This window comes from Gossypium hirsutum, chromosome A02 (genome assembly GCF_007990345.1).
Source record: "Gossypium hirsutum isolate 1008001.06 chromosome A02, Gossypium_hirsutum_v2.1, whole genome shotgun sequence".
NCBI lineage: Eukaryota > Viridiplantae > Streptophyta > Magnoliopsida > Malvales > Malvaceae > Gossypium > Gossypium hirsutum.
The window spans coordinates 84,055,624-84,078,232 of NC_053425.1; the positions used below are offsets into that span (position 1 = coordinate 84,055,624).

General features: G+C 36.2%; 1 protein-coding gene across 1 annotated transcript; it reads right to left on the reverse strand.

Annotated features, from left to right (window-relative positions):
• Positions 1-20,445: 20,445 nt before the first annotated feature.
• Positions 20,446-22,167, reverse strand: LOC107951917 (uncharacterized). Its single transcript, XM_016887101.2, has 3 exons — positions 21,675-22,167; positions 21,354-21,504; positions 20,446-21,285 (listed from the first exon to the last, which is right to left on the reverse strand). Exons 1-3 carry the CDS (start codon positions 21,957-21,959, stop codon positions 20,768-20,770), a joined length of 954 nt encoding a protein of 317 aa, XP_016742590.1. The 5' UTR covers positions 21,960-22,167; the 3' UTR covers positions 20,446-20,767.
• Between the last annotated feature and the right edge of the window lie 442 nt (positions 22,168-22,609).

Below are 22,609 nucleotides of genomic sequence, written 5' to 3' on the forward strand. Positions count from 1 at the left end.
CTTGGGAAAAGGGGCTATCAACAGAGGTGCATCTAGAGATTCCGCCGTGAGGTCCAAGGGCAGGGCACCTACAAGGACTTATGCCATTCGCGCTCGCGAAGAGGCATCGTTATTGGATGTGATTACGGGTACCTTTTCTCTTCATGATATGTCTGTTGCTGCTTTGATTGATCCGGGGTCTACCCACTCATATGCTTCTATGAAACTAGTGTCTATCATGAATATGCCTGTCGAGTCTATAGAATTTGTGGTAAAAATGTCAAACCCATTAGGCAAGCATGTGTTAGTTGACAAAGTGTGTAGAAACTGTCCTTTGATTATTAAAGTTCATTGTTTTCTTGCTAACCTCATGTTATTGCCGTGTAATATCCCGAATTAGAGCCTAATCAGAATAGTGGTTTGTGACCATAAATTTGAGATAGAAATAATTATTTTATGATTATTTTGAGGTCTATGATATGATTGCATGATTGTGTGAAAATTTCGTGAAGAAATTCTATGCATAAAGTGCTTAATTTGAAGTTAGGGACTAAATTGAATAAGTTGCAAAACTTGCATTCTAGAAGTTTCTAGTATGAAATTGCTTTAAAATATTAATTAGGATGTCTTAAATAGCAATTTGACCAATTTCTAAAATTGGACATTGATGGAATTTTTGGAAAGTTTAGTAAAAAGGGCATTTTGGTCATTTAGGGGTAAAATAAATTAAAATACAAAATTAAAAGCCAATTTTGTTCATATTCTTTACCATGGACGTGTATACCAAGGGAGACTCCATGGCTAGGGTTTCCAAGCTTCCAAGATCGATTGTAAGTCCGTTCTAGCCTCATTTTTAATGATTTTTATGTTTTTGGAGTCCCGGTAACTTGATTTAGCTTATGCTAGCAATAATTCAACCTAGGGTTCATAATTGGAAAAATACCCATAGGTAAAATTTGTGTATTTTGGTGTTTTATGATATAATATGAGGTTTTAAATTATGTTAGACAACTTGTGCTACTCGGTTTTAAGTGAAAACGAGTAAAAGGGCTTAATCGATAAAAATACCTAATAGTCATAAGTACATGTTAGAGTGAGAATTTGATGTTGCCATAGAAGGGAAAAATGATAAAAATGTCATAAAACATAAGAAAATAGGATGAAGTTTAATTTCTGAACCTTGGGGAAAAAGTGCAAATATGCAAAAGTTTAGGGGTCAAAATGAAAATTTGTAAAAATATGATTTTTAGACCCGTATGAATAGTGTAACTAATTATTAGGCTAAATGTGATATTATAGATGAAGGAAATCGAGATTCGGGCTTAAATCGGGAAAATACAAGGTTATGGACTAAAATGGTAAATTGCCATTTCTGGATCGAGGTAAGTTCGTATGATAATAATAATGCAATGTTATGTTTGAATTACATTTCTTACTGTTATTTCATATATTGTATGATTTAATATATTGGAAAAGTTGATGGAATGGTGTTTATGATGTGGAAATATGACATGAAAGAATGTTACAGGAAATGCAAGAAAATAATGATACATGGCAAGTGATATATGAAATATGTGATATATGTTATGTAAATTCTTAAAAGCTGATTTGATATTTGAGTTGTGTCTTATTATACTATGAATGGACAATTGGTACTATGGATAGTGAGATCGACACTTCGAGTAAGTTCATACATAAATAATATATCGATTCTTTTTATGTTATTATATTTTGATATCATATGAAATGTGGCTGCCTATCAAATGGTTATTTGATGTAAGTTATGAATTTAAATTGATTACGGACAATTTAGTAAAATGTTGAAAAGTGAGGAATTTACCGGTTGAACCTTCGGAATAGAAACGATACAAATGAACTATTGTGAGGTCACGTGTGTAGTACTAAGTGCAGGCTACTATGCGTACCCGAAAATTGTGATCACGTGTGTAGTACTAAGTGCAGGCTACTACGTGTACCAAATTATTGGTTGCATGTGTAGTACTAAGTGCAGGCTACTATGCGTACCAGATAGCTTTGGCTACAAGTGTGAAAATGGGAAAATGTGCAGGTAATTGTGTATCTGTTATTATTCCGATGAGTTCAACGGGAAATCGATTAAATGAAAATACATGTGAAAGTGATTATGTGATGAACAACTACAAGTATATGTTTATTTGAATTTATGAGCAATATGCTCGATATTTGAGCGAACGTCGGTAAAATGGAATGGATTAAGTGAATTGTGTAAAAGTAAACTTTAGTAGTAAAACAGTGTTGAACAGCAGCAGTGCATGACTTTGAAAATTTACCAAAAATTTTGTAAGTTGAATTAAATTTCAAAAAAAATATGGAATTAAATATTAATGAGTCTATTTTCATATAAAAGAAACAAGGGGAGCAAAAGAGTTATATATTATGTGATATTATAATTTTTGTGAGACAGTGTCAGAATAAATTTGAGATTCCCTGTTCTGACTTTAGAAATTCACCATAAATTGTAAAAAATTATTAAGAGTCATACCTTTCATGCATGGATTCCTTATTGAGTCTATTTTAATGGAAATAAACGGCATGGTCTTTGAAATTCTGTACAGGGAGAAATTTGGTTCGTAGTGCACAGGGGTCAGAGTAGTCGTACCCTGAAACAGGGGAAACTTTAATGAATAAACTGTACTAATTGGATAAACAAAAAATTCTGGAAATTTTATGGGAGAAGGATATATGAATCTAGTTTCAAGGAAAATTAACGAAACTAAATTTGGAGTTTTGTAGCTTCAGATATGAATGATTTAGTAACTATAACTCGATAACACAGCTTAACCTGAACATGTGTAATTGTACAATTATAGTGTTTTATCTTGAAAAGCGTGGTAGTAATTACTTATTATTTTCATATGAACTTGCTAAGCGTAAAGCTTACCCATCCTCTCCATTTCTTTAGTATTGGCAGGTCAGCTCGGGGTTGGAGATCGTCGGAGGAAAAATCACACTATCAAGCTATCATTTTGGGAGAATTAATTCAAATATTAGAAATATCAAGTGAGTGGTATGTATAGGAAGTTGGTTTGTGATATGTATTTTTATTATGATTTTGACCATACGTATCAGTCTGTATTGAGTTATCGTATATGATCATGAGATGTAGTCCTTATCCATTATGGTTTATAAGTTTAATTAATCGTGACATGTCCTATGTTTTGATGTGATGATATAGTTAGCTTTGTTTGTTATGCATGTGTTCGAAAAGTTTTGAATTAAATAAAATTTTATGGCTCGGTTTTCGTCTATGTGTATTATTAAGTCTGGTAATGCCTCGTACTTTGTTCCAGCCTTGGATACGAGTAAGGGGTGTTACATGCCGTTTGATGAATTTGACGTTTCCTTGGTATGGATTGGTTGTCTACCCATGATGTTATAGTAAATTGTGAAAAGAAATTCATTGAACTGAAATGTGAAAATGGGGTTATTCTTTGGGTTGAATCAGGTGAACCGGATAGCTTACCTATAGTGATTTCTTCTATGACAGTCGAGAAATATATGAGAAAAGGGTATGAGTCTTATCTCGCATTTGTATTGAATACCCATGTGTCAAAAGTAAAGATTAAGTCAGTGCTTGTGGTATGTGAGTTTCCTGATGTGTTTCCGGAAGAGTTTCTCAGACTGCCTCCAACTAGGAAAGTCGAGTTTGGTATCGAGTTAGTCCCTGGTACTGCGCCTATATCAATTGCCCCGTATAGGATGGCACCGTTGGAGTTAAAAGAGTTGAAGGCTCAACTACAAGAGTTAACGGATAAGGGCTTTACAAGACCGAGCTATTCTCTGTGGGGTGTTCCGGTACTTTTTGTGAAAAAGAAAGACGGGTCGATGAGGTGATGTATAGACTATAGATAGCTCAACAATGTGGCTATTAAGAACAAGTATCCTTTGCCAAGGATCGACAATTTGTTTGACCAATTGAAAAGAGCCACAGTGTTTTCTAAGATAGACTTAAGATCTAGCTACTACCAGTTAAGAGTTAATGAGCAAGGTGTATCGAAAACTGCGTTTCGGACAAGCTATGGCCATTATGAGTTCCTTGTCATGCCCTTTGGCTTAACAAATGCTCCCGCTGTGTTTATGGACATAATGAATCATATTTTTCGACCGTACTTGGATAAGTTCGCTGTTGTTTTTATAGACGATATATTAATCTATTCTCGGGATGAGAGTGAACAAGCGGAGCATTTGAGAACTGTTTTGCAGACTTTAAGAGATAAGCAGTTTTATGCCAAGTTTAATAAAAGTGAGTTTTGTCTCCGAGAGGTTAGATTCTTAGAACATATTGTGTCGGGTGATGGAATTAGAGTTGACCCGAGTAAGATCTCGGCTATTGTGGAGTGGAAATCACCGAGGAATGTATCGGAGATTAGAAGCTTTCTAGACTTAGCGGGTTACTACAAATGATTCGTTAAAGGATTCTCCATGATTGCTACCTCGATGACAAGGTTGTTACAGAAAGATGTCAAGTTCGATTGGATGGAAAAATGTTAGCAGAGTTTCGAGAAACTTAACGCGTTGTTGACTAAAGCTCCAATTTTTGTACAACCGAAACTGAGAAAAGAATTTGTAGTGTATAATGATGCATCCTTGAATGGATTAGGATGCGTGCTCATGCAGGAAGGCAAGATAATAGCATATGCCCCAAGACAACTGAAGCCACACGAGAAAAATTATCTGACACACGACTTAGAGTGTGTTCGCACTGAAGATTTGGAGACACCATTTGTATGGTAAAAATGTCGAGTATTCACCGACCATAAAAGCCTAAAGTATTTGATGACTTAAAAGGAATTGAACCTTAGCCAACAGAGATGGCTAGAGCTCATAAAAGATTACGAGCTGGTGATCGACTATCACTCGAGAAAGGCGAACGTGGTCGCAGATGCATTAAGTAGGAAGTCATTATTTGCCTTGAGAGCTATGAGTACTCAGTTGACTGTGTCCGTTGATGGCTTGATACTAGCAGAGTTGAAAGCTAAATCGACGTTTCTCCAAGATATTTGTGAAGCTCAGAAAGGTGACAGTGAATTGCAAACCAAGAAAGCTCAATTTGAGTCGGGTATTAAATAAGATTTTCGGATTGGTCTCGATGGTTGTTTGACGTTCCAAGATAGGGTCTGTGTACCTAAAGACGATGAGCTTATTCAAAAAAATTTGCATGGGGCACATAGCAGTTATATGTCTATCCATCCGGGTAGTGTGAAAATGTACAATGACCTGAAGAAAATGTATTGGTGGTCGGGAATGAAGAGAGACATTTCAGAGTTTGTCTCTAAGTGCCTAATTTGTCACAAGTGAAAGGCGAACACCAAATACCTTCAGATTTACTTCAGCCTGTGATAGTTCCCGAATGGAAATGGGATCGTATTACTATGGATTTTGTAACGAGATTGCCGTTGTCATTGAGAAGGAAAGATATTGTTTGGGTCGTAGTTGATTGATTAACGAAATCGGCTCATTTTATTTCAGTACATATCGACTACTCACTCGATAAGCTAGCTGAGTTGTATATCTCTGATAATGTCAGACTTCATGGATTACCGTTTTCGATTATTTCGGATAGGGATCCGAGATTCACCTCGCGATTTTAGAAAAAGTTACAAGAAGCTTCGGGGACAAAGTTGAATTTTAGAACGGCTTTCCATTCGCAAACTGATGGCCAGTCGGAGAGAATAATTCAGACTCTTGAGGACATGTTGCGGTGTTGTGTCCTTGAATTCCAAGGCAGTTGGGAAAAATATTTACCGTTGGTAGAGTTTGCCTACAACAATAGCTATCAGTCAAGTTTGAAAATGGCGCCTTATGAGGCTTTGTATGGGTGTAAGTGTCGAACGCCCTTGTTTTGGACCGAACTCAGAGAAAATCAGATTCACAAGGTTGACTTTATCAAAGAGACCGAAGAGAAAGTAAAGGTAATTCGTGATTGTTTAGAGGCCGCTTCTGATAGACAAAAATCTTATCTAGATTTGAAACGAAAAGAAATTGAGTTCCAAGTCAGTGATAAGGTGTTTTTAAAAGTATCCTCGTGGAAGAAAGTCCTCAGATTCGGTAAGAAAGGAAAATTAAGCCTACATTTTCTTGGACCCTATGAGGTGACTATAGAATTGGACAGGCAGCTTATCGACTAGCTTGCCATCCGAGTTAGAGAATATCCACAATGTTTTCCATGTGTTGATGTTGCGCCATTACCATTCTGACCCTTCGCATGTTCTTTCGCCAACAAAGATTGAGATTCGGTCAGATATGACTTATGGAGAAGAACCGGTTAAGATTTTAGTTCAGGAAGTTAAACAATTGAGGAATAAGAGTATAGCACTTGTAAAGATATTATGGCTAAAGGTATTATGGAATAGACATGGGATAGAAGAGGCCACATGGGAGCCAGAGGAGACCATGAGAGACCAATACCAAGACCTTTTTAATGGTAAGATTTTTGGGGACGAAAATCCCTAAATGGGAGAATTGTAACAGCCCGATTTTGGCCCTAGTCAGAATAGTGGTTTTAAAACCACTAACTAGAGGTCAGAGAAATTATTTTTAATATTATTTTATGTTTTATAGCATGATTATATGAGAGCATGAAATTTTTGGTGAAATAATTTTAGCGATTGCATGCTTAATTGCGAAAAATAACTAAATCGCATAAAGTGCGAAAGTCCTGTTCTACTAGCTAAAGGTGTCAAATAGCTATGGAACATTAAATTAGAGGTCATTATTGAGTAAATAGACCACAAATTTGTTAATGGCTGAACATAGAGACAAAGAAATTGTAAGGTCAAAGTTAGGTGAATTTTGGTGACTAATTGACTAGATTTATAATATAATAAAAATAAAAAGATATTATCTTTCATCTTCCTCCTTTCCACCAAAAATATTAGCAAAAATAAGGGTTTTGGAGCTTCAAAATTTCAGCCACTCTTTACCCTTACAAGTAAGTGATTTTGATGGTCTTTCTTGATAATTTTTGTATTTTTGGAACCCTTATAGCTTCATCTAGCTAATGAAAGGACTATTTTGCAATATGGTTGAAAGTATAGGGTTTTTCCATGAGAGTTTTCATGTTTTTTTCTAATTTTCATGGAAGAAAATGAATCATGGTTGTTAAATAAACAACTTTTGTGAAAAGGGTTTTCATGAAAACACCTAAGAAGACCATTTTATAAAGTTTATAAAATAGGCTACAAATGTGTGAAATAATTGAAATTGTGAGACGCTATAGGCTTAAAGTAGTTTCAGGTAGGCTTGGTTAATGTGGAAATTCGATGAAAATCGTTATACGAGCCTAAGGACAAAATTTTAATTTTATAGAAGTCTAAGGGCAAAATGGTCATTTTGTCAAAATATAAATTATGAAATTTCATAATTAATGTGATGATTAAATTAGTGAATTTTATCATTTTAGATCAAGAAATACGAAATCTGGATCTGGACCGGGGGAAAGTCAAGCTAATGGATTAAAAAACCGACTAGTCGACCACCTTTTGTATACCGAGGTAAGTTGTACGTAAGGCAACTTTATCATTATTATGTGTTGAATGATTGATTTTTCATAATAATGTTGAATATGCCTATGAAAAATGCATGATGAAATTTAATGTGGTAAATTCCAGGTTAAACCTAGGATAGATTGGATATCCATACCATTACATTTGGGTGATATGTGTGCTAGTGTAAGACCATGTTTGGAACATGGCATCAGCAATGTTAAGAGAGCCAGTTTAAGACCATGTTTGGAACATGGCATCGGCATTGAGACGAGAGCTAGAGTAAGACCATATCTGGGACATGGCATCGGCCTCGACATGTGAACCAGTGTAAGACCATGTTTAGGACATGGCATCGACAATTTACCCTTTTGTGTAAAGCTTGTCGGATATCCTTTAGTATTCCAATGATTTTACGGGTTATTTTAAAGCTTATGATAAAGATATGGAATGATATAATCTTGTTGTGAGTGGTACAGGTTCTTATTCAAAACTCATGAGATATGAGTCTAGTTATGTTGCCTTAATTGTAAGAATAACATGAGTAACTTCTATCTATAAAAATGATTTTGGGATGATTTTGTAATCTTTGGCTTATACTTGTGATATATAAGTATGTAGTGATATCTACCTTTGTTCACTCAAAAATGTTGTGTTGATTTAAAATATGCTAAGTGTTTAAATATGCATGGATGATGTTGTTACTTATTTACACGCAACTTACTAAGATTTCTGCTTACTCCCTCTCTTTTCCATTTTCGTATAATTTCGCCAAGTTAGCGTCAAAAATCAAGGGATATCGGAGGCATCGATCAAACTATCACCTGAAGCTTTTGGTATAGCTAGTTTAAATGTTTTGAGTGTGGCATGTATAGGGACTTGACCTTTGGTTTAGTGTCATGTTAGTTTAGCCACAAGTGTTGGCTCATATGGATGTGATATTCATTTTGTATAGGCCATTAATGTTGGCTAATATTGATTATTATTAAATGCATTTGATGAAAATTCTCATGGTTGTGGTTATTTGGTTATGTGTGTTTATACTTGAATTTGTTATGTTTGATGTTGTGAAGGTTGGTGCAAGTAAGAGTGGAAAAAAAGGCTTGGTAGATACCCTTGTTTTTTTCCACATGGGCAGACACACGGGCGTGTGTCTAGACCGTGTGTGACACACGGCTTGCCTCATGGGCGTGTAGTCAGGCCGTGTGTCCCCTGCACCTAAATTTGGCAAAACAGAATGCCCAATAGCAACCATACAGGCGGAGACACGGCAGTGTGTCTCAACCATATGGAGGACACGGCCTAGTACACGGGCGTGTACCATGGCCGTGTGCCCCTAAAAGGTTGCTGATGTTAGAAACAGAATGTCAAGGTCTTTGTACACGGGCTGAAACTCGGGCGTGTCATGGCCGTGTGGGGGACATGGGTCACGGACACAGGCGTGTGCCAAGCCATATGCCAATCGTGAAATAAATTAGCACTGGCTAGGGACACGGGTGTGTCCTGATATGTTCAGGCTGTGTGAGCCACACGGGCCTTTAACATGGCCATGTTAAGAAGACACACAGGCGTGTCGCCCTTCTACACAAGCGTGTACCCCTGTTTGCTTTGAAATTTTACAAAGTTTTCTAAAGTGTTTAGCCTATTCCTGAACCATTTCCAAAGTATGTTTTGGACCTCGTAGGTTTATATTAGGGTCATTAAGAGGAAGTTTGAAAGCTTTAAAAATCAGGAAAAATTTTATGACCCGAAAACGTTTGTATGTATGTGTTTAAGTCTGATAACACCTCATATCCTGTTCCAGCGTCGAACTCGGGTAAGGGGTGTTAGAAAATAAAACTAAATGTGGTTATGTCTAGGTCTTAACCTAATAATGTCTATTTATGGGGAAAAAATAACATAATAGAGAACATACAAAACCACCATTAATTAAAGAAAGCAACATTTTCTAGATTTCTTGGCAGATTTTTGCGTCAAACTTCTAAGCCATTTTTAGGCACCTTCTTGACATTTTTTGGGATCAAGTCGTGAAACAAATTCAGTTAAATCTTTCAATTTTGATAATGAACTTAATTGACATATCTTTTGTAACACCCCTCACCCGTATTCAACGCCAGAATAGGGTTACAGAGCATTACAGGACTTACGAAACAATTAAACAACCATTTAGCATACATAACATCATTTCATACATTCATCGTTCAAACTCAATGAATTTGTCCCTAATACGAGCATACGAGGCTCTAAACATGCTTTAGGAGTAGTTCGGGACTAAACTGATAACTTATTAAACTTTCAAGAACATGGACAATTTTTCTCAAAACAGGGGACACATGCCCGTGTGACCACACACGGCCACCAGACATGCCCGTGTCACAGGCCATGTGGACATTCGAAATGGGAGCACATGGCCGTGTCCCAACCCGTGTTCGATCCCGTGTAACTCTCTGACTTGGGTCACACGGCCAACACACACGCCCGTGTGCCAGGCCGTGTGCTTGGTCATGCCAAACCTGTAGGGATAGTGACTTATGCCACACGGCCAAGTCACATGCCCGTGTGAGGCCGTGTAGAGCATACTGACTTGATTTTAATTTCAACACTAGATGACACACAGTCGTGTAACATGACCGTGTATCACACATGCTGAGACGCATGCCTGTGTCTTTGCCCGTGTGGACAAAAATAGGCTATTTACTAAGCCATTTAGCCACCCCAATTGGTACACACTTTCACCTACACATATGGGACCAAAATAAAACATAATATGCAATCTAAAACAACCAAATCAAGCCTAAATCCTACCATTTCAATACTAACCAATTCCAGGCACATACATACTACAATATGCTATCACAAATTCATACCAATTCTTATTTTCCCAAACCAACAAAATGACCATTTACAAATGTGCATTATCATACATCATCCACAAGCACATAGCTTCGTAATTACCAACCATTTGATATCTATAATACCAACTATCAATAACGTTGCAAACCAACTTCAATCACTCAATATAAACCATATGCACACTGATATATACGTATCTAAACTAGCCAAATTAAGCCAAGTCTCATGGCTATATGTACAAATCAAAATATAACCATTCATAAGTCATCTCAAATGGAAAAACTCACTACCCAGATACATATCAAAATGACCAAAATCCTATACATGCCATATGACCAAACCATAAGTTCAAAAGTACCAAAGTGATGGTTGGATAGTGTGACGCAGTCTCCGACGATCCCTGAATTCGAGCTAGCTTTGAAATCACTATAAAACATGGGAAAAATAAACAAAGTAAGCTTTATAGCTTAGTAAGTTCGTATTAATTAAACTCAACTAATCATAAATACACAATTCATCAATTTGAACTTGTTAATTAGTAATTCATAAATACCAACAAACCTTCCACATACTTAATCATATGCTATATGCAAACTTCATAACTTCATCAACTTAAAGCTCGTATGATTCACATACATACCTGAACCAATCCATAACAAACTCATACCCAAATAGAAAAATGTTGAAAACTTGAATTCTCGTACATTAAGTGCCAATACATAGCCAAAGCTATTTTAATCTCGCACACTAAGTGTCATATATAGCCGAAACTTACTTGAATCGCACACTAAGTGCCATACATAGCCGAAGCTATCTTGAATCGCACACTAAGTGCCATACATAGTCGAATTGTCGTCAAATATAACGGTAGCCTTGTATACACAATTTATGCAATATTAAAGCATTTGAAGCATAACTATAACAATTTTTATTACATACGAACTTACCTCAGATATTAAAATGGCGAATCGAGTCGATTAGTCGATAACTTTATCTTTTCTGGATCCAAATTCGTATTTCTCCTTTCTTGATCTAAATATATTCAAAATTGACTTACTCAATCATCTATTCATTCAATTTAGTCCAAAACATACTTTAAAATACATTTACACTTTTGCCCCTCATATTTCACATTTTTCACAATTTAGTTCTTATTTCATAAAATCACAAATTAATGAAATTCACAATAAACTCATGCTAGCCGAATTACCATAATACCCCTAGAAGCCCATATTTTTCATTTATTTCACATTTTAACGACTAACTTTACACATTTCTCAATTTAGCCCCTAATTTGCATTTTTACTAAAAATCACTTAACAAAACCTGTTTAACTATCAAAAACTATTCAAAATCTATCATCAAACTTCAAAAACCTATTCATCAATGGCATCATTCAAAATCTTTAATAATTTTTCAAAATAGCCCCTGGACTAGCTAGTACTAGATGCAACGATCATAAAAACATAGAAATCATCAAAAATCAAGCAAAACACATACCTAATTGCTTGAATTTTACTTGGCCGAATGAAGAACCCTAATCTCTTCTTTTTCTCCTTCAAAATTTAGTTATGGAAGAGGATGATAAGGCTAATTTGGCTTTATTTTATTTATGTTAAGTTTAATTACTAATTTACAATTATAATCTTAATAATAAACCATTTAAAACACATCATAATATGTCTATATATGTCCACTCATGATTATAATGGTCTATTTACAACTAAGGACCTTAACTTTAAGGTTCCATAGCTATTAGACACCTTTAGCTATTAGAACTCAAGTTTTACGCTTTACGCAATTTAGTCCTTTTTTATCAAATTAACTATTCAAACGATAAAATTTCTTCACGAAAATTTCACACATACATACCATCATGCTGTAAACACATAAAATAATATTAAAATAATTTTATGACCTTATATTTGTGGTCCCGAAATGTCTATTTTGATTTGACTAAAAACGAGCTGTTACATCTTTATTATTTATTTTAATTAACTTTGGACATGAATTTTATCTAATTTGGCACTTAATCGATCAATTTCTATGTAGGTATAATTATTGTCCAATGGGTCGGGAAAAAGCAAATATACAGATTGTACGAAAGATTTGACAAGAGAACTTAAATCGATGCATAAGACAAAAAAATTTGGATTATTTTATTATTATTATTAAAACTTGTATTTTAAGTTTGTCTCTTTTTCTTTAGGGATTTATTAATTAGGGTTAATAATATAGGCGTGAATAGTACAAAGGTTGGCGTTAACAGCCACCTTTCTTTTATTTATTATTAAGATAGTAGAATTAAAGGAGGAGGCACATAACAACCAACAACTCTTCTTACTTTTTATTTTCAATAATGAAATTCACCTTTTGAATTATTTTCTTTTTCTTTGGTTGTTGTTCAATTTATGAATTAGTTTGATCTAGTTTTAGGCTGATTTTTTACTCAATTTTTTAAGTCGTGAGACTCGAAACTGTATTTAAAATCTTCTATTTCAATATTCTTTATTTTTTTGGTTTAGGAGATAGACTTAGGTATCTCAAAATATAGTAATAGCAACAAGTTAAAAAGGATGTGTTGATTTAGTGTTGTGCGGTGTACAGTTGGAAGAACCGATATGATCTATAATCATTGTAATCGTTCTACTGAACAACAAATTGGTGTGATTAATTGAGTGGTTAGATTTAACAAGGGAAGTAATGATCGGATTTAAACGACCCGCGTAAATGAAGGAGAAAATTCATTGTCTAGGATCAATTCGAAGTTGGAGCCTAAATTGTGCCTAAAGCTAAAACATTTTCTTATTGGTTTATTTAATCATATTTTGTTCTATTTATTTTACTGCAACTTCGACTTTTTTTTTAGCTAGATTAAATCCCCATTTTTATTTTCACAAAAAAAACCCCATTTTATTTTTTGCACAAGTCCAAACACGTTGTAGGTTGTTGTGCCTACCACGCCTCTTGTAAAAAAGAATAATAATTTTAGATATTCAGTCCCTATGGAACCCTACTCTTTATACTTAAAGTTTCTACTCATATCGGCATCCGATGATATTGATAAAGAACTGGGGTTGTAACTGGAGACTGAAGGGGAAGCAATCCTTCTTGTTCGGATTTGCTACAGATTTGACACCAACTGCTTGAGCACAATCTAGAAGTAAAGAAGACTACTTGTGAAAAAAAAGAAGAAAAATTAAAGAAACGATGAACGATCAAATGTATTAAGCTATGGCTATGAATTATCAATCGTTTGAATTTATGCATGATTACCCAATGAGAATACAAAAGGTGAATGTATCTTCTATGGAAAGTAAACTTAGTTATATTGCTAATATTGTTCATTGTATTGGCACAAGAAATACAATGTCATGGTATGTGGCATATGTGTTGCGCCCAACCATGCGACAAATGCGTGTCCTATCTAGGAGGATGATTATCCAAGAAAATTCAGTAGTGTTCAAAGTTTTCATGGACCACCTCAAGGACGATATGACTCATTCTTTAAGACATAAAATTGTGGGTGGAAAGATCACTCTGATCTAAGCTATGGAATGAGACCCCAATTCAATCCATATTATTGATCTTGTGCACCAATTCAACAACCACAATATTTAGATATGTCTTTAGAAGAACTTGTCAATTCCTCAACCGTTGACACTCTTGAATTCCATCAAGAAAAAGGAAAATATAATAAAACACGAGAGCCTCATGAGTTAGCTCGCCATAAAAACTTCTCAAAAATAAAATTTACTTTTAAAAACTTATCAAAAATAAACTTTACTTTTTCTCCAATTATTCATTTAAATTCATTATAAATAAAATATAAGTCTAAATAATATAATTAAAAATATCACAAATAAATTAAAATTTAGTCGCGTATATCGGATATCTAGGAGAGTAAAGTATGTTGACATATGTTTCTTTGGTTTCCCTTGCGTAGATCGAAACATTCCCTTATTGTTTGGATGGCTATCTTGAATCGCCTTCGAACTAGGGATAGATTGGATTTGTAAAGGCATGGGGATTGATGCCACTTGTAGTTTTTGTACTTGCATGGAGGAGTCTAGAAATCATTTATTTTTTGGCAAGTTGGGAAAGATGTATTAAGAGTTTATAAGATCAGTAGGAGAGTTAGGTCTAGGGACTAAGAGCTATATTGGGTCTATTTTGCATTTAAAGGGTGAATCCTCAATTACTCTTAATATTAGAAGTTACTTGGAATGCAAACATATATATAGCATAGGGAGACAACGAAACAATAGACATTTTAACAGACTTTAATCAACAGTAGCAGCAAGTTTAAAGAAGGTCAAGGAAGTTGTAAAGATTAAGTTTTCAAGGAGAAGTCTTAATGGACTTGATTTGTGAAATGGGGAATTAATGAAATGTGTGTTGAAAAGTCAATTAAAGGGTGAGTTGAAAAGTCAAAAATGGGAGGTGCAAGTGGCACCGAAAGGAAAAATGGTAGGCAAGTTGTTTAAAATTGAATGGGATAATTACAATTTTGGTCCCTAATTTTTTAGGCCATTTGCGAGTTAGTCCCTGAACCTCAACTCTAAATAGGCCCCATTTCTCATTTCAACCATCCCAACCAATCTTTCTCTCTTAGTTTTCTCTCTTCTCCCATTTGAGAATTCTTAAGGAATTCTATTTGTTTGTAATATTTTGGAGATAGTAAAGTTATCATCTGGTGTTAGTGCCCGAGGACGTAGGTATAATTTACTAAACCTCATTAAAAATCTTATGTTCTTTCTTGTCCTATTTTTCTTTCAATATTTGAAGGTATAATAGTAGTATTTAATTGTGCTATTAAATTACGATAGAAGGAATATTCTGACTAAGGAAAGACTTGGTATTTAAGAGATCCTTGTGATCCACCTCTCTTCCCTGGGAATTGAACTTTGTGTGATTTTTTAGTACAATAATTTACACGCTTCCGACCCTATTGGAACTACAAGTGGTATCAAGAGCCGAAGGTTAATCGTAGTATGCTCTGTGGTTGCAGTTTAAACTGATCTTCCACATCAGAAAAGATTTCCTTAGGTATATTGAAAGATTATGGAGAAAACGGTCGGTGTAGGAGCTTCAACATCGTCCATGTGGACAAGACCGACAGTTGCAAATGCAAGACTGGCCGTGGAGATCTTTGATGGCACGGGCCATTTTGGTATGTGGCAAAGTGAGGTTCTAGATGCCCTTTTTCAGCAGGGTCTAGACATTGCCATTGATGAAGAGAAACCAAATAATGTACAGGAGAAAGATTGGAAGGCGATCAATCGGTTGGCATGTGGCACAATTCGATCATGCTTTCTCGAGAACAGAGGTATGCTTTTTCAAAGGAAACTTCTGCAAATAAGTTGTGGGTGGCACTTAAAGAAAAAATTTTGAAGAAAAACAGTCAAAATAAGCTCCACTTGAAGAAAAGATTGTTTCGTTTCACTTACGTCCCAAGTACCACAATGAATGATCACATCACCAAATTTAATCAGTTAGTCACTGATTTGCTGAATATGGATGAGACATTCAAAGATGAAGATTTGGCTTTGATGCTGTTGAGGTCACTTCCTGAGGAGTTTGAGTTCCTAGAAACTACTCTACTTCATGGCAGGAGTGATATATCTCTGAGCGAAGTCTGTGCGGCCTTATACAGTTATGAACAGAGAAAGAAGGACAAACAGAAAAACTTAATCAGAGATACAGAAGCTTTAGTAGTCCGAGGTCGTTCATACACTCGGAAGAAAATTCAGAAAGGGAGATCAAAGTCAAAGTCCAAACTCGGGAAAGATGAATGTGCCTTTTGTCGTGAGAAAGGCCACTGGAAGAAAAATTGTCCAAAGCTGAAGAATAAGGGAAAAGCTGCTGTAGATGCTTGTGTTGCAAAGCATGATACCAGTGACTCTGAACTATCACTGGTTGCATCATCATCGTCGTTCCATTCAGATGAGTGGATATTGGATTCGGGTTGTACCTATCGTATGTCCCCTAACTGGGAGTGGTTCTCTGATTTAGTAGAACTAAATGGAGGAGTTGTTTATATGGGCAATGACAATGCCTGTAAAACTGTTGGGATAGGTTCAATCGAATTAAAGAACCAAGATGGATCAACCAGAGTTCTGACTGATGTTCGGTACGTGTCCAGTTTGAAGAAAAATCTCATCTCATTGGGAGCCTTGGAATCCAATGGTTCAGTTGTTACTATGAGAGATGGGATTTTGAAAGTGACATCTGGCGCACTTGTGATATTGAAGGGCATCAGGAAAAATAACTTGTGTTACTACCAAGGTAGTATAGTTATTGGAGCAGTCGCTGTAGCTTCCGGTAACAAAGAATTGGACTCAATGCAGTTGTGGCATATGAAGTTGGGACATGCCAGCGAAAAATCCTTGCAAATTCTGGCAAAGCAATGATTGTTGAAAGGTGCAAAGGCTTGAAATTAAAATTTTGCGAGCATTGCTTAAGAGAGTGAAATTCGGCACTGCTATCCATAATACAAAAGGTATTTTGGAAAATGTTCACTCAGATGTGTGGGGGCCTTCCAAAACACCTTCGTTGGGAGGAAAACACTACTTTGTTACTTTTGTTGATGACTTTTCCAGAAGAGTTTGGGTGTATACCATGAAAACTAAGGATGAAGTGCTTTGAGTTTTTCTTAAATGGAAAACTATGATCGAAAACCAGACTGGCAAGAAAATCAAGCGGCTTAGGACGGACAATGGAGGGGAATATAGAAGTGATCCGTTCTCCGATGTGTGCCAAGAGTATGGTATTGTTCGACACTTCACAGTTAGGGATAAACCACAGCAGAATGGAGTGGCAGAGCGTATGAATCGAACATTGCTGGAGAAAGTTCGATGTATGTTGTCCAATGCTGGGTTGGGCAAGCAATTTTGGGCTGAGGCTGTGACATACGCTGGCCATCTTGTTAATCGTTTGCCATCATCTGCATTAGAAAGAAAAACTCCTATGGAGGTATGGTCTGGAAAACCGGCTACAGATTATGATTCCTTACATGTGTTTGGATCCACTGCATATTACCATGTGAAGGAATCAAAGTTAGATCCGAGGGCAAAGAAAGCTCTCTTTATGGGAATCACTTCTGGACTGAAGAGATTTCGTCTTTGATGCTTAGACACAAAGAAAATGATCTGTAGCAGAGATGTTACCTTTGATGAATCTGCCACATTGAAAAAGGTAGCAGATAAAGATATTCAGACGAGCGATACTCCACAGCAGGTGGAGTGTACTCCAAAACAGGTGGAGTTTGAGCAGATCGGGATTTGCCCAGTTAATAAGTCTAATTCTCCAGCCACAATGGAGGAATTAGAGGTTGAAGAGGTTCTGACCCAAGAACCGTTAAGTACACCAGAACCAGTTGCAGTTGCAAGGCCACGGAGAGAAATTCGTAAACCTGCTCATTTATTGATATGGTGGCCTACGCCCTTCCCGTTGTTGATGATGATATTCCTATCACTTATCAAGAAGCAATGCAAAGCTTAGAAAGTGATAAATGGAAATGCGCCATGGATGAAGAAATGCAGTCTCTCCGGAAGAACAATACTTGGGAGTTGGCGCAATTACCGAATGGTAAAAGGGCAATCGGATGCAAGTGGGTATTCGCAAAGAAAGATGGATCTCCTAGTAAGAAAGATGTTCGCTACAAGGCAAGATTGGTAGCTAAAGGCTACGCTCAGAAGGAGGGAATTGACTACAATGATGTATTTTCCCCTGTTGTGAATCATTCCTCCATTAGAATTTTGTTGGCCTTGGTAGCACAGTTGAATTTGGAGCTAGCTCAACTTGATGTTAAGACGGCTTTCTTGCATGGTGAGTTAGAATAGGAGATCTATATAACTCAGCCCGAAGGATACACAGATGCTGGTGGTAGAAATTGGGTTTGTAAGCTGAACAAATCACTATATGGATTGAAGCAATCCCCGAGGCAGTGGTACAAGCGATTTGATAGCTTTATGAGAATGCAAAAGTACACAAGAAGCAAATATGACAATTGTGTGTATTTGCAGAAGCTGCATGACGGATCTTTCATTTATCTACTCTTGTATGTTGATGATATGTTAATCGCTTCGAAAAGCCAAAAAGAGATAGATAAGCTGAAGGCTCAGTTGAATCAAGAGTTCGAGATGAAAGATCTAGGTGAGGCCAAGAAGATTCTCGGCATGGAGATAAGTAGAGATAGACAGAGAGGCAAGCTTTGTTTAAATCAGAAGCAATATCTGAAAAAGGTATTACAATGTTTTGGTGTAAATGAAAACACAAAACATGTAAGTACCCCACTTGCTTCTCATTTGAAACTTAGTGTTCAATTATCTCCGAAAACTGAAGATGAAAGAGAATATATGGCGAAAGTCCCATATGCTAATGCAGTTGGGAGTTTGATGTATGCGATGGTGTGTACGAGACCTGACATTTCACAAGCTGTTGGAGTTGTGAGCAGGTATATGCATGATCCTGGAAAAGGACATTGGCAAGCTGTGAAATGGATTCTACGGTATCTTCGAAAAACCGTAGAAGTTTGGTTTAATTTTTGAGCAGGATGAAGCACTTGGTCAGTTTGTAGTTGAATATGTTGATTCCGACTTTGCTGATGATTTAGATAAACGTCGTTCAACTACGGGGTATCTGTTTACTCTTGCGAAAGCCCCAGTGAGTTGGAAGTCTACCTTACAGTCTACAGTAGCAGTGTCTACTACAGAGGCAGAATATATGGCAGTTACAGAAGCTGTTAAGGAGGCTATTTGGCTTAATGGATTGTTGAAAGACTTGGGAGTTGTTCAAAGTCACATTAGTCTATATTGTGACAGTCAGAGCGCTATTCATTTAGCGAAAAATCAAGTCTATCATTCAAGAACCAAGCATATCGACGTAAGATATCACTTTGTGCGGGAAGTCTTTGAAAAAGGAAAAATTCTACTTCAGAAGATTCCGACAGCAGATAATCCCGCAGATATGATGACCAAGGTGGTAACAACAATCAAGTTTAATCATTGTTTGAACTTGATTAACATCCTGAGAATTTGAGCACCTTCAGGTGTATGGCGCTCGAGAGCGCATTTGGAGGCACTACAAAAGATAGCTTTATCGAATTTGGGGAGTTGAAGGAAGTATGTGAAGATGTGATTATCCTAATCAAATCTTCAATGTGGAGATTGTTGAAAAGTCAATTAAAAGGTGAGTTGAAAAGTCAAAAATGGGAGGTGCAAGTGGCACCGAAAGGAAAAATGGTAGGCAAGTTGTTTAAAATTGAATGGGATAATTGCAATTTTGGTCCCTAATTTTTTAGGCCATTTGCAAGTTAGTCCCTGAACCTCAACTATAAATAGGCCTAACCATTTCTCATTTCAACCATCCCAACCAATCTTTCTCTCTTAGTTTTCTCTCTTCTCCCATTTGAGAATTCTTAAGGAATTCTATTTGTTTGTAATATTTTAGAAATATTAAAGTTATCATCTGGTGTTAGTGCCCGAGGACGTAGGTATAATTTACCGAACCTCGTTAAAAATCTTGTGTTCTTTCTTGTCCTATTTTTCTTTCAATATTTGAGGGTATAATAGTAGTATTTAATTGTGCTATTAAATTACGAGTAGAAGGAATATTCTGACTAAAGAAAGACCTGGTATTTAAGAGATCCTTGTGATCCACCTCTCTTCCCTGGGAATTGAACTTTGTGTGATTTTTTAGTACAATAATTTACACGCTTCCGACCCTATTGGAACTACAATGTGATCTGTGATTGAATTGTTAGTAGCTTTTTCTGCTTCTTGGATTAAAAAACCTGAAAAGAGATTGATTTTAATAGTGAAACGAGTGTCTCATTCATGAGAAAAGAGAAGTCGTCACCGTCCAATATTATACACAAAGGAAAACAAATTATTATCCACTCATTACTTGAAATACATACTTCAAATAAAAAATACAGAAACCATTAGAAAAACTAAACATGTTCCTAATTATGTTTGGTTCTTAAAATATTACTTACTTGAGTGTACTACACTCACTCAAATGTCATATGCTACTCTCAAAGCTGTAATTGTTTCAATGTATCAAATTCAGATCTTTTCAACTTCGATCATTTCAATTCGGGTTTGAATCACAAGTCTAGCTTTTATACATTAAGGACCGAACCAGCATGTATGGCTTTCAATCACTGACTGCAACTTAGAACTTGGCCAAGTAAAAGAATGCCTGGTCGGCTGCCTCCTTTTTATGCCAACATTTACTCTCGACATTTCTTCTAAACAGCTAGAATATACTTCATTTATATTGTAGACATAGTTACAACCTAACTTCCAAAATGACAGATCTATGCCATTGCACACTACCTTAACAAACCAACTGCAACATTTCATAGTAGGCTACAACAGTGCCATTTAAAACAAAAGCGCCATAGTTCAAGACCAGATTCCTTTGAAAAGTGGAGTAGTAGATGCAGTGTCCCCAAAAGTCCTCACCAAATCCGAACAAGAAGGATCTGCTTCCCCTTCAGTCTCCAGTTCCAACCCCAGTTCTTTATCAATATCATCGGATGCCGATATGAGTAGAAACTCACATCCTTCGTAGTTCAAAAAGTCGGGTGGATCAGCCGGATGGTATCGGGTATTCCCAAACCGGGCTTGCAGGTGAGCAGGGAAGGCTGCCTTTCGTTTGTTTCCAACTCCCCTAAACTGGGAATTGCTAGCTTGTGATGGGTTCTTGATTTGTATCAAGAAGGAGCCTTCTCGCTCGATGTTAAGTGATTCTTGGGGTTCATTCTCTTCTTCTTTTGGTGGAGGGAATTCAAGTTTATATATCAAATGAGTGTGCATCTTGTTCTTACTTGAATTGTGCCTCACAATACGGTAAACACCTTCTCCCACTGCTCTTGCAGGAGGTTGATATCGGTGACCTCTTGATGATGTATCATATTCCTCTGCAAGACATCAAGTTTCAACCTTGTGCAAATCTAGATTTTGACAGTGTATTAAGCAAAAACCATACCTCCTTTTAAAGCATCTTTTACATCTTCTACCTTTGTGGTCACTAATTCAACAAAACCCCAGAAAGTTTGGGACTTCTTGCCTGGATCTGGAAGTCTCTTTCTGCCCATAACTATGAACCTTAACAATGGCTCCTCCTCGATATTTACTTCCTAGAAAGTTATGAAAAGGTTTTCAAGTAAACAAGCTATAAAATAAGCTGAATAAACAAGTGCAAGAAGAGAGTTTTGCATTGTCGTTTCGACTTGATTGACTCCAAATTAGTTAGTAAATTGTGGTAAAAGTGACTACTATCGGGTATTGGAATCTTAATATATCTCACCTGGCTCCCCTGTCCACCTTCAGTTTTATTCATGGAGGAGCCAGTTTGAGGTTGATCACCTGATCTTGATTTGGCACCTTCCTTGCCAGAGTGGGGATCTTGCTTCTCTTCAACACCTCTCTCACCGGACTCTGGACGCAATACAATGTACAAGCGCTGCACATCATCAACACTATGAACTTCCTCCTTGTTTACTTTAGGCCTATAGAAGAAGAATATTTCCCCTCTTTCCTGAATCTCAAGTTGGGGGACATCTCTGGTCTTGTGTTCTTGGCCTTGTCCCATCTTAGCAGAATGTATGGAGTCGGGTCACCAGTTACTAACACTAGTTCTTTCGTGTTCTCTCTACTAATTCACTAGGAAAGACAGCGATGCTGCTAGAACTAGAAATCCAATTAAAAAACAACCTTTCCCAATTGGGTTCAATTCCCAGAAACTTAGCACTCAGCCACGTTTCATTGGGACATGACACAACATCCATGATCAATGCACCACTTCACTCTAGGCTGCCACGTTTCCTCCCCTATACTAAAGCTATCGGTGCCCATGGAATATTACAAATTTAGTCCTCCAATTATTTATTTTCTAATTAAATTATACAATAAAAATTTAATTTTTGTAATTATTTTTGGAATTTAATTTTCTATGTTTTATTTTAAAAAATTTAGTGATGTTTTAAATTTAAAAATTTAGATCTATTTATTAATATTTTTATAATTCTTTTGATAAATTTATTGGCGTGATATTTTAAAATTAAAAAATACTAACTTAATATCCATGTAACAAAAAATGACACCGTATTAGAACTTAATTTAATAGAGAATTTAACGATGCCTATACGAATCTACTAGATATATAAACTTTAAATTTATACATTTGTTCGATATTGATCCACTTGTTATAATTCTTTTAAATCTATATTATGTTTATGTATG